Here is a 14,282-nt window from a genome sequence, read left to right as displayed (position 1 = left end):
CACTGAAGAGCATTACCAAATAAATAAAAATATTTCTTGCTCCTGAAAAAAATTCATGTCTGAAAGGATTAAAGAATGCAAAGAAATTTTTTCCCACTGTAATAAAATTGGTTATGATGAGATAAATGTGCTAATCGATCTTGGATCGTATGAAATGAACGATACTGCACCGAAGACATAAAAACCAAAAATCCAGTAATATACAGCTATGTGAATATGTTTAAATGCCAATACTTATAAACACTTAATGTAATTGCAACCACAATTATGGACTTCTCAAAAAAGATGGCCAATAAATTGTATTTTACTTATGAAATGTACATTCCAAAGATTGTCTTGCATAAACAGATCGATATACGCTAGTAATTTCTTTGTTACTTTGTTACATGTTGTTAGAGGTAAAGCTTTGTTATTTTGTGTAGTTGATTGCACACGTTTGAAGTGCAGGGATGGAGAATGAGTTGTGTGTGTTTTAATGATTTGTATTGTGAAGTGAAATGACTGAAATATATGCGTAATTCTGCAGGAAGTCCACCAGAATTCATATTAGTATTGAAACATCAACCCGATCATCCTGTACATGATTATAGAAAGATAAATCACAGAATGAAAATGCACAATGAGCCATCGATACACAACAAAGAAGAGCAACAAAAAAGATTAGTATTTTCATAATTAACAGAACTGGTTATTTAAATTTGACTGTCCCTGTCACTCGCTGCAGTGTGTCACTATCTCAGTGTGGCAAGTGCTGTGAAAATGTGATGGGCCGCCCAAATTACTCACTTACTCCAAACATTAATGAGCAAACTTTGGCAACAGAAGCACGGGAATGGTCAATCCCCGAAGATCAGTTGCTGTAGGGTTACAATCTGTAACAACAACATGGCTCAAATTATGCAAGTTCGTATCATTCGAGTTACTTCAAGAGGAGCAGATGCAGAAGCCCGTCTTTAAAATTATCAATAACATGCACAGAAATGACACTATCTAGAACATGCCTACAATAGGGCTCCTGTCAGTACACAGGTAGTATAGCATAAGTGAACATTAAACAGTGCAGCACTTGGCAAAGTGAAGATGGTCTAAATTAGAAATATGAAATTCCGCCTATTCAAGGGTCGGTACTAATTCTGATGGACGTTATAAGGGATATTTGAAATATTGTTCACGGCGAATTGGAAAAAATATTTTATCTATTAAGGCAACTGTAACTTACATTTATAATTTACATAGCCCAGCAATAAACTATATGCAACTTTGATGTGCACATTAAAATAAGGAGAAAAATCTCAGATGACATGTCTATTGTCTGCCAACACATTATTACAAAGTAAAATGCAACCTTCTAACCTGTAAGTTGATCTCCACAGTTCAAGTCTTTAATGCCCAATTCTCTGAAAGATCTTTGTGACAATGTCAATAACTGAATAATACAGTTGTGTTTGTATTTTTGTCTTTAGTTTCTTGCTATCATCGCATTTAGGTGCGTGCAAGAAAGAAATCATACTACTAAATGTTTCGGCAACCGTGCCCCTGTATACATGCATTACAGAACAAGTGCCCCATGTGACTTGAATGCACCCAACAGCTAACACTAGCAACACTGGTGGGAGAATATATGGGACAGGTCTTGCATATAGGTCTGTTACAGGAATATGAGCCACAAAGCAAGGTGTTAGGAGGAAGGGTAGAGTAGGGATGGACAAGGAAATTGTGTAGATTCTGTGGGCAGGTAAATACCATTATGGGAGTGGTGGGACAGATAGTTGGTAGAATATTCTGCGTTTCAGGGCATGACAAAATGTAGTCTCAGCCCTGGCAGAGAATGTGATTCAGTTGTTCCAGTCCTGTGTGAGTCGTGATGCAAGTGCTCCTTTGTGGCAAGTGGGTGGGAGTGTGGGAGGTAGTAGGTGACTGGAAAGACAAGGCATGGGAGATGTGTTTCTGTACATGGTTGGGAGGCTAATTTCAGTCTGTAAGGTCCCCAATGAGGGCCAAGGCATATTTGGAGAGGGACTGCTCATCTCTAAAGACGTGACAGCCATAGGAGGCTAGGCTTTATGGGATGGACTTCTTGGTATGGAATGGGTGGCTGCTGTCAAGTGGATGTATTTTGGTGGTTGGTAGGTTTGATATGGGCAGAGGTACTGAAGCTGCCATCTTTGAGGTGGAGATGAACATCAAGGAAGGTTACCCACTGGTTTTAGGAGGACTAGGTGAAGCGATTGGGGGAGACTGTGTTGTGGTTCTGGAGGAAAGTGGATAAGGTGTCCTCACCGTCGGTCCAAATCACCGAAGTATTATCAATGAATCTGAACCAGTTGAGGAGTATGGTTTTCTGGGTGATTAGGAAGAATTCCTCTAGATGGCCCATGAGTAGGCAGGCACAGGATGGTGCCATGCAGGTGCCCATTACTGCATCACAGATTTGTGTGTAGGTGATGCCTTCAAAGTTGAAGTCATTGGGGTGAGGATATGGATGCTCTTAGTGACCATTAGAAGGTTGTAGGTCTGGAATCGGTCAGATGTTGGGAAAAGTAATGTTCAATAAGGGCAAGTCCATGGGCATTAAGGAAGTTAGTCTACAAGAGGGTGACGTCAATAGTGATGAACAGGGTTTTGAGTGATAAAGGAACAGGAACTTTGGAGAGTCAGTGGAGGAAATGGTTGGTGTCTTTGATATATGCGGGTAAGTTATCCATAATAGGTTGCAGATGCTGGCCCATGAAAGCAGAAATTCTCTCAGTGGGGGCATTATAACTGGTCACAATGGGACGTCCTGGGTGGTTATGGACTTTAGGAAGCATGTAGAAGGTAGGAGTCTGGTGAGAGGTAGGGGTGAGAAGCGATATAAGACTCAGGGGGGACGTTCTGGGATGGGCCTTAGGATTTGAGAAGAGACTGAGGTCCTTTTATACTCCTGGAATTGGGTCACTGTGGCATGGTTCAGAGGTGGATGAATCTGACAAATGCCTTCCATCAGGTAACTCTTGCAGTTCAAAACCACAGTGGTTGAGCCTTTGTCAATTAACTGATTGTTTTGTATTTTCATGTGTGATTATACTCTGATTAAAACTTTGTGATTGACAGATTGCAGTGGTGGGAGTCAGTATTACTAGCTTGTAGTCAACTTTACAATGGTCTGCATATACAGTGTAACCTAGATTTTACTTTCTCCAATTTTACGTTTTTCACAATTCTTCACCATAAACTCCGTCACACCGTATGGTGGATTGCAGAGTATGCATGATGATGTAGATGTAGCCCCTGTGAAAAACCCATAACATTAATGCTAAAAATTGCCTGTTTTTACATTTTTTTCAGCAAAGTTTACTCGATTCCACATTCTTACTCCACATCTGGCTTGAACTCATCCCTGTTTTCTTTTCTTTTGACATTTGATGTGACTGAATGAGCTATAATGGCACAAAAGATAAACAATTTGCACCATGGCTGATGGCACTGTTAAGGGAATATTTCATGCCGTTTCGGAGAGGGGAGACAAGGGAGCGGAAAGTTTGACATAATCCACGATCTGCGTTGCCAACACAACTTGCAAAGTTTAGCTTCACTGAACAATGATAATGGGTCGAGTACGTTTCACACTAGTTTTTGCAGAAATTGACGTAATCGTGACATTGTGGCGCTGTGAAGGTGACCAGGAATGAGGCTATTGATTTGTCGATCACTATAGTGTCAATTTGATGTTAATGGAAATATGTTTGTAGTTGTGCAATGTGCAAAATATTTGTGACAAGGAAGAATATGAATGTTACTGCTCACTGTTTCACTTGCAGCACTGTAGCTGTCCTCTTAAGATTCCTGCCTAACCGCACACTCAGAAATCACCATATATTCAGAAATAAACAGGCAAATATTTATTTCATCCTTTGTTCTCTAACTAGACAAAATTGTTTAATAATATCGAATATTGTGGAAATGTATGTATTGTGGTCATAATGAATGCAATACCAAAAAATATTGGGATGCAGCAAGTTGTGAACCTATAACCATATATTCAGAAATAAACAGGCAAATATTTATTTCATCCTTTGTTCTCTAACTAGACAAAATTGTTTAATAATATCGAATATTGTGGAAATGTATGTATTGTGGTCATAATGAATGCAATACCAAAAAATATTGGGATGCAGCAAGTTGTGAACCTATAACCTCAAAAGCCACTAACCACGAGGTTATCCATTACGCTACAGCTTATTCATCTAAATTTTGTATTGTGCATTAGTTGTCATAAAATCTCTTGAAGCCTTATGTTATTGATGTTTTATTAATTGACATTTAATGATAAGTGTGACATATTTGTGATATAGTATTTGTAATGCACCATTGCTTTGGAACATATGAGTGCAGTATGCACTTATGTCACACACTACGCTGGAAATGAATAATCAAAGTGCCAAAAGTAGCGTAAAGCGGCATTCACACTGCCACAGGAAATATGTTTCTGTTGGAAACAGTATTTCCTCCAGTGTTTTGAATCTTTTTCCAACTATTTCTTGTCTCTGTTTCTGTCCACACTGACAGCAAACATTTCTCAGTGTATTCACATTGTCTGCAACACTATTTGTTGTGTCGTTTCATATTACCTGCCACGTCATGCCTATAGATGAAGAAATTGTAATACATGTTGTTGCATTATTAATACTCTAAGGTTCATACAAACAAAACGAAAGACATCATCATCGTTCATTATTTGTTTTATTTATTTCTTGTGACTTGTGATCAGAAAGCCATAAGCTTCTCTCAGTGTTTCATACTTTTAAAGAATAAGGTTGCATTTACGAAAGAATTTCGTAACTGGTTTTAAAACTGTGATATTATTTTGATGGAGGGTTGTACAGTAGTTGGCAACGGGTGACAAAATTGTATTAGTTGTTGTACAAAATCAATTTGTTGCTCTACATGCAGACATCTCCGGTGAGTGAAAATATTCTATAGAACAACTGGTGGGAAAAACTTGCTGCATATGGAGTATGTAAGACAGTTCTAGTTTCTGTAATTTCACTTTGATATCATCTAACGAATTTAAATTCCTGGGAAATATGGTGTCACTGTTTCTCTAAAAACAAGACAGAAATTTCAAGAAAGCAATTACAACCAAACACACTGCTAACCTTACGGTTTTTTTTTTTAATTTTTTTAATTTTATTTATTTATTTCTTTTTTTTTAATGGAAGAAATATTCCAGAGCCTTGAGTATTTATTTCACATTTCAAAGCAAGCTATGACAAATGACCTAATTTTCTTTTCTTCGCAGTCTTTCTGCATATTCTACCAAATGTAGCAACAGTTTTCTGCAGGGTGTCGTTTTATTGCTCTCCTTGTACTGCTAGCATCATATATTCCACATGCAGCCATCAGCCTGGTACAACGATAACAGCTCGACAGTTTACTGCCACATCCACAGATTTTTTTTTTTAATAGAAAAAAATATAGCTCTAGAAATCAAAACACTTAACAACTCTGTACAACAGATGACACAATGTGATATACAAACATACACTTGTGCCGTGCAGTGGTGACAACTGGTAGCTGGCCTGAAACATTATTTCCTATGATCTGTACAGACACTGCTATGGACAGATGTTTCTGTGTTTTGAAAGATGTTTTGAAATGGTGTCCACATCAAATAGCCAGGAACATGTTTTGAAAACATGTTTTGAAAACATGTTTCAAGCTTAGTGTGTACATGGCTTGAAGTCTAGTCAACCAAAGTAAACTACCATTGGCTACGAAAGGAAAATGCACACATGCTCCCATGTTAGATTCTGACGCCTTTCACTGTACTTCAGTTTTCAGTTTAATTCACTATGTTCATCAATTTCTGCTTTTTTTCTAGGTGAACAAAAGGAAAGATGTCTCAAAAAGTGTGTTTTAATGTATAATTGGTGGTTGCAGCATGTCGGAAAATAGCTCAATTACCTTGTAGACAGATATGAATTTCAATTTTTTGATGAGTTTTTACTTTCTGTTACACATCCATTTTTTTTTTAAGGAGCTGATGAAATTCATTACCACAAATTATTGTATAAACATGATACTGTAGATTGTATTTCCTTCACTTATGGTGATTTTATGCAATGTATTTTTGAGGATTATGATTTATAATCATGTATGTCAATTCCACAAGTTTTTGCTCTATTCTGGGAGTTTCAACATTTTTCTCGATTCTGCATTTTCCTCAATTTTGTGGTTTTTAAGTCTGAATCCCCATGAATACATAAAATAGGGGTTTTACTGTACCTAAAAAACCTACAAAGCAGGCAACATAGTGAGTATGTGATGCTTGAGAAACAACTATGATTGGCTCACACCTGGCTCCTACCATTAGACTTGCTGAAACGTCAATTTTAATCAGAGTATATCAATAGTTCTTAGAATTTTACCTCTCAAAGTTGAGTATTGACCAGCCACTCTGTCTTTTTGTAACAATATTCGATACGAAATGAAATATAAGAAACAAGGTGACTGATAACAGAAGCTGTGATTAAAAATTATTGCTTTGGAGAGTTATGCTTATAATTAACATAAAAATTTATGTGATTCCCCCCACAGTTAAAACATTGAGCTAAGAATCGAAAAAGATGGGTTACCTGAAAATAAATTGTTCACACTCAGATGCACACATTCATCTTCTTTTTAGTCCAGCTAATGATGACACAAATTGTCCAACTTCATACATTTTATTATATAACCAGACTTTCTTTGGCACAACCAGCTACCACACCCGAGAATGATTTTTAATTGAATTGCAATCAGTTGTGCCAGTTTACATATTCACTGGCAACTCTACCACTTTCTTCTTCGTAACACAAAAATTCATCTAATTTATTTTCTCTCTCAAAATTCTATGTTCAAAGTTTGAGTTCAAATTCATATTTTATTATTGCACATTTAAATGTTGCAATTTGTATTCTTAGTCATTATGACAGTTCATGAACTCTGAAATCAGAGCAACTATTGAACACTTGAGAAATAGGTATAACATCTTAATATTGTTAAGTCACTCACCAAACAGGAATTTCCAGAAGTTGTCTGAGAAAGTTGAATCATATGGCTGTGTGACATTTCATGGCGAATTGCGTGTGATTTTCTCCCAAAACCTTTATTGCAGACATGACAAGGGAATATTTTCGATCCACCCGAACTTAGCCCAAAACGTTTTTTACGAGCAAGGAAGAGTCTCCGTGGACGACGTGTTAGCCGCTGCGACTGACCGTGATGGTTGCCAGCTTCAGTTCCTGAACCTTCTCGTTCAGTCTTTACTACATTTTTGCTCAATCCTGAGTCAACCTGAGTGGAACTTCCAGCAACTTGAGAATTATGTGAATATTCATTATCACTTCCATCAGAGACTTCTATCTCTTCCTGTTTTATTTCCACAGGCACATGCTGGAAGACAAAAAAGCTAAATTATATTAACATTTTTTTTTTTACATGGCTCCCAAGAAATGCACAGTATGGTCTCATCCCATGTAAAATATAATTTTACAGTATGCAGTTCCTTCATAAACACACTGGAAGCATAAATTTCAACTGTAATGGTTTACAGAAAATAATGTATTACTAGTGGTAAAAATGTTGAGACAAAATCAGTTTCTAAGGGAAAAAAATGTTAGTGGCCACAAGTTAGTAAATAAATGTGAACAGCATGTTGTGACCCCAATTATGAAGTCAAGGTGAAGCTCTGATCGAAGACTATGAGCTAACTGTTTATTTACGATACAAAATGAGAAGATTAAAGAGATACACAACAGCTATTAGCAGTTTGATATGACTTGTGAATATATCAGAATTTTGCTAGCCTATGACAACCCTGCATTAATCAGACATTGTATTATTCACACTGTAACTGTACGCAATGGATTCCTAACGAGTTTGCTACTCAAGCTGGTGTCGGCACCAAAACAAAAGTGGTGAAGAGGCTGCCTACATATATTCCATTAGCCTAGGTGAAAGTGTCAGCTTAATCATGGACCAGCTATTTCTTCAATTTTGAAAAATCAGCAACAATGACAATAAGGAAAACTGTATCAGCAGTATATAGAGTAGGTTATACAGCAGGAAAGTAAACAAAAGCGGGCATTAATGTAGTTGTTACAGCACTAATAGCAGTCTTCAGCTATACACACTATCTAGTCTGTCTACACCACCAACGTATTTCCAGCTTTTGAGAAAAACATGGAGAGTAGTACACCAGCATCAGTTAAACCTCCATTTCCAGGCAATGTAACATTACCAATTTTGTAGTGCCAACCACAGACTGAACAAGTAAGGAATTAAGTCTCCCTGCATTAAGTCAAAAGTCAGTTTATGGTAAAATGAAGAGGACAGCTGACAAGCAAGGTAGCCCCAGTGCAATCATCACTGTCCAAATAAGAAAGGCAATTATATAAAGTTTTGTTCATTAATTACAAATACAATGGATCAAAATCTAAATGAAACTCTGTCCAGTCATATTCACCAACTCTAAAGTTCCATGTTGTTGGGGGTTCCAATTCCTATTCTGCACCATTCGAGAGTGGAATGGTAGAGAAGTAGTATGAAAATGGTCCGATGAACCCTCTGCCAGGCACTTAAGTGTGAATTGCAGAGTAACCATGTAGATGTAGAAATCAGACTTAGGTTGAAACTAATTAACATTTTGCCTCTGTTTTGCCATTGCTTTATTCTTTATAGGAACCATCTAGTCGGGCTCTACTCTTTGCCGTTGCTAAAACTTTAGGGCTATAAAATTTCATTTAGGCCGCGATCAGTCATATTTGTGATTAATAAATGGAACTTTTATACCATCACTTAGTTTATTTGAAGGACAGTAAGTACAATAATAATATGTCACTCATGCTAAAAGACACAGATGTATGCCATCTACAACAACCAAAATGTCAGAGAGAGATGTAGTAACTATCTTCATTTCTTCTTAAAAATGTTATGTGAGAAAGTTTTAAACATTGTTGGAAATTATTACTGCAGCTGAAGACTGTTCCATTCATGTCTTAACTTAGTAATACTGCAAATTTGAAAGGATTCGCCACATGGGATCATTACATATTGTTCCTGTTTCAAAGTGAACAGATTTTGCACCAAGCAAACCAGTACAGACACCAACAGGGTGAAACAGCATTGTCTAATCTGAAATTGACATGGACATCCTAGGGTCCTAGGTCAAGATACCTTTATCACCTCATAATCCAGTCAATGAAGGAAAAACACTCATATAGTTTCAGATTCTTGTGCGGTGGTAGGAGGGAGGGCCCCACAGACAACATACAAAAAATTCTGGCTGCTTGGGTTTGAGCTTGAGAGTGGGTGGGCGTTTCAAGGTACTTTTATACGTTTTTCTTGAATAACTCTAAAACATTGGCTTAAAGTAAAAACGTTTCCCAGTGAAAAATTAAAGTACATTTGATTTTATCCAAAAACGATCCTGTTCGTTTTTTCTCTAAGAGTGAAGGGGATATGTTGCAGGGGATAGAAAAAACCACTGCTTATTAAAAATAGTGTTTTAATGGTATAAAATTAATATCTATTGTTAAATGAAGTAGGTTATGAAGAAATGTTAAATGTGTGTACCATACCTAAATGCAGCAGAGCTGCATTAATAGATAAATTGTGTTCTGAGGTAAATAACAACAAGAGGGAAGGGCAGGGGAGGGGAGGGGAGGAGTGGGGGGGGGGGGAGATAAGGTCGTTGGATTGTGCCCATGTACCATGTACTTATCACCTTCCTCAGACTACAAACAGAAGAGGGAGCAGGTGACTCCCCACTCTCTCTATGCCACTATGTCACTACAAGGTGTTGCACTAAGTTATATAGACTGTCCACAGCAAACCTTGTGAATCACTGCCAAGACAGTGCATAGACATACTAGGGCAGGGCTGTGTTTCACAAAGTGTATTAACAGTAGGTGGAATACAGATATGATTTACTAATAATGCTAAAGCAAGAGACACATATCAACAACAGATTCTCTGTAAATTTCTGCACACTGTTTCAGAGTAAACTGGTTCTTAGTCACTCTGTATGCAACTGAAGTGTTCATCTGTGAAAGGCATCTTTCCCCGCCATGAGTGCTGCTTGCTCTTCAATTTACAAACATATTATACCTCACAGCATTTCTTGTGCAGTTCTCTTACACGAGTAAACAAAATAATTTCACTGAGCTTTTGTTTGTATACTGGAGTTACTTTCAGTTTATTAAGTGAGTACACATTTGCAGTTGTTTAAGTGAGCTAGTTTTTTAAAAAAAATCTGACACTGTAAAGTGTCTACCACACTATTGAGCCTGACCCCAAGTGCAACACACTGTCAATAGGTATTCAACAATGTCACTTTCATTGTCTCCACTATCAATGACTGGAAGACTTTCACAGCATGGGAGTATCAAATGCATCACCGCAGCTTCAGCTTTCGTAACATCTGAAGAGACCAAGAGGTTTTAACTGGTTACCCCTGTCACAATAGCAGATCACCTAGGTGTTATGGAACTTCCGATATTTAAACGCAACTCAAACAATGTATTAACGGCAGAATACTATTCCAGACTTTAAGTTAATCAGCTCCAAACCATCAAACATATTAATACCCTCCTTGCAAGATATAACGAGAATGTGTGGTAAGTGGCTCCACTCAGTGCAGCCCACTCTACAAATTGCAGCAATTCCTAGACCAGTGTGCAGAGATTTATGTAGAATCTGCTTATATGCATTTATTGCATTAGTATTATGAGTAACTCATGTCTTTACTCCATGTAATGTCAATTAACTTTGAAAAATAACCCCAGCCCCCTATCACCTGGGTATGTTTGTACATTGTGTCGCCAGCGATTCATAAGCAATACTGCAGAAGGCAAATTACTGAATGTGAAGAAGCAATTATAGTGAAACCATCTTTTATACTTTTCAAGGGAGTATAAAATAATGGTGAAACTTGTGAGAATGTGTAAACTGTGGGAAATCACTTTTTAAGAACATACCATACAAAACATCAATTGGTCATTTTATTGCAGGCTACTAATCTTTAACTGAGAACTTTGGCCTCACATAAGTTTTACTTATTATAATTAGAGTTGGTTTCAAATATTTTTGGTGAACTGTTTTCTATCTGGTTTTATAATTCATAAATATATTCAAAAGTTTTGATGTCCACATGAACAAATTTGCAGAAATCTGAAGAAGACCAAAAAGCTGCATGTGTGTCACATACACAAACTTATGATGCCACTTCAAATCTTAAAGTTTGCTACACTGTATGCTAAAAATGATTGTTTTAGCAAAAATATGCAAGAGATGCGATAGCAGTGATGTTGACTGATTACATAAGTTGATGGCCTCCAGTGACAGAACACGTAGCCAGATAGGTGTCAGCATAATGAAATATACTTCTGTGGGACTTAAGTATACAGCGGAGATGTTGAGTCACAGATAGGCACAACTGAAACACTGTTGACCTATCCTTTTTATTATTCCATCCTGGATTTTCTATTCTTTGATTCTATAGGACCAAAATGTGCAGTTAAATTTTAGCCCTGCTGTCAGGTTCCAATCAAATCAAAACTTTGAAAATCAGGACACATTCTGATTGAAGTGTCATGTATGTGACAACCGTGATTGTATTTAAATACTGTTGCTTCTTGTTTCACTCATAGCTACTTAGACTGTACTATTACACCCTAACCTAATCACCACCTCACAAATTGCTACATATTATACACCATACAGCACTTGATAATATATCCTGAAAATATATTTTATATTTTTTTTTAATACAAGATAATATACCAGCAATTACAATAAAATTCAGACACTTTTCACTAGAGGCACCACACCTGTGATGATTTGAAACTAGATGTATATTATATGGAGAAGGAGCTACCAATGCTCTTCTTTGTTGTTGCCAGCTTTCCATTCATTCAGATGAATACTGAAATTTAGTCCAACGCAACACTTAGTTCAATAACATAACTATGAACAATGCTACACACAATACAGTTATTATTGTTATGTTTGCAGTGTTATGGAGACCAAGCACTAGCAGCATAAATTATTTGAACTCTAAGGACTTTCATCACTCCAGGGCAAGGCATTCTAGATCCCTAGGAAGTTAACTGTGTCACGTTTGTAAACACTTCTTGAAAGCTAATACCTTCCCAGCACGACTTTATGTCAATTGCACTGTTTTATTGTTTGTTACTACCACTGACAGTGTTTCACTAAGTGTAAATGGCAGGAAATTAATAATATAACATAATTAACACTGTGAACATAGAAAATTTGAAGGCATCTGTAGTCAAACGCCAGCAAACATTAATACCGGAAATTTAAAAGTGTGCTTACATTGTATAAGCAAAGAAATCTTGTTTTAAACCTCTCCATCACTATGCATGTGACTTACCTACATGAACTCAACTTAGCACTGACCAATCTGAGGACTAATAATGTAGCTGGATACCATGGAGCATATTCAAAGTTCAATAAAACTGTAGGCCCCCGTATGAAACAATGACTTCTAGAATTCTTCAATTAAATATTACAAAATGGTAAACTACCTAACATGATGAAGCAGGCTACAGTAATCACAGAATAAGAAGAAGGAACTGAGGTGGCTAACTATCTGCCTATCTCTCTATTCAACAACAGTATGAATTGGATAGACTGCTAATCACCACCCCCCCCCCCTTACCAACCCACTGACCCACCATCTGGCAGAAGTTTCATATCAGCGCACACTCCACTGCAGAGTGAAAATCTCATTCTGGAAATATCCCCTACGCTGTGGCTAAGCCGTGTCTCCGCAATATCCTTTCTTTCAGGAGTGCTAGTTCTGCAAGGTTTGCAGGAGAGCTTCTGTAAAGTTTGGAGGGTAGGAGACGAGGTACTGGCAGAAGTAAAGCTGTGAGGACAGGGCGTGAATCGTGCTCGGGTAGCTCAGTTGATAGAGCACTTGCCCGCTAAAGGCAAAGGTCCCAAGTTCGAGTCTCGGTCCGGCACACAGTTTTAATCTGCCAGGCAGTTTCATAAATGAGCTAGGCTGCAGTATCTCATCTGCGTATTCAGTTGCTTAATATTGTGCCCCTGTATGGGATTACATGCACATGCAAATATACATCTGAATGAGGCCATGAGAACAATTACTAGAATTGCCAAATCATCTCCCATTTTGTGCTTGCCTATTCTATTCCATACTGCCCCTTCCATATTACAGGAGAAAACCCATAAGATCTCAGTTCTAAATAGCCCTTTCCAGAATCCACCTGCTAGATGACTGAAGTCACACAAGCCACCTTGAGCCAATTTTCAAGTCAAAATTGTTTTGAATGATACCGTAAAGTGGAAAACTGCTGGAATAAATATCCACCCCAGACCATCCCTCTAATTCAAAATGTAGTGAAGAAGGCTGCAGTGTTTGATCTTCCCACTTACTAATTCAGCTCCATCTAAATACGATAAAGCAGATGTGGGCACAGCCGACACCAATTGCTGTTAACTTGTTATCGAGTTAAACACAAAAGAAAAAAAAAAACACATTTGGTATGTAATGTGCATGTTGTGTATAGCTGTATGATGGTGGTGATAATACTAACAACAACAACTTAATTTTCAGCATCCTTCAACAACACAACATCTCAAACTCACCAATTCTCTTCTTTTTAAGTTGTGCTACAGTCAACGATTCATTTCCATACACACTCAAAAATTTCTTTCTCAATTTAATATCCATTTGATACTATTAACTCTTCTGTAAACAAATGGCTGTCAATTTGTCATTCTGATCCAGATATAGATGGGCTGACAGCAGTCATAAAATGTTGAACACAAAAGATAACACAGTTTATTTCACAAATTACATATTCTAAGGTGGGGGGGGGGGGGGGGTTGGGGGACTTCAGAACTAATCTCAAGAGTAGAAAAAGCCAATAAGCTATAAAATTAACTATAACTCAAATTAATTTGCATTTACGTGATCCAGATCCATTATTAGCTCCCTGATGATAATATTGGTGGGAGATGTGCTGTACCCAGTGTGGTGTAGTGGTTAGAGTCACTGGCTGGAGTGTTGCTGGTTACCAGTTCAAACCAGCCCACAAACAATTATTTGTTATTTAGTATGATCAGTTCCAGAAGCTTCTAGAAATACCTTACATTTGTATATTTTGGAATATTCTATGTATGTATAAATACAAGCAATCTGGAATATTCCAAAATTGTATAAACAGATGCACTCTTTGTTTACGAGTTCTGTTCTGTTCTGGCTGTAA

General features: G+C 37.3%; 1 protein-coding gene across 3 annotated transcripts in view; it reads right to left on the bottom strand.

Annotated features, from left to right (window-relative positions):
- The window catches only part of LOC126167993 (zinc finger protein 91-like), a 173,979-nt gene that overhangs the window by 111,759 nt on the left and 47,938 nt on the right, over positions 1–14,282 (bottom strand). For all 3 annotated transcript variants that reach the window (XR_007535454.1, XM_049920521.1, XM_049920522.1), the window contains one exon: positions 7,036–7,416. Coding sequence is in view for 2 of the 3 variants with exons in the window: in XM_049920521.1 (XP_049776478.1) it covers positions 7,036–7,416 (381 nt within the window). In the remaining variant the exon portion in view is untranslated. The remainder of the gene's footprint in view (positions 1–7,035; positions 7,417–14,282) is intronic.

This window comes from Schistocerca cancellata, chromosome 1 (genome assembly GCF_023864275.1).
Source record: "Schistocerca cancellata isolate TAMUIC-IGC-003103 chromosome 1, iqSchCanc2.1, whole genome shotgun sequence".
Taxonomy (NCBI): Eukaryota; Metazoa; Arthropoda; class Insecta; order Orthoptera; family Acrididae; genus Schistocerca; species Schistocerca cancellata.
The sequence above is the reverse complement of the archived record's forward strand: the minus strand, read 5'-3'. Positions and strand labels throughout refer to the sequence as shown.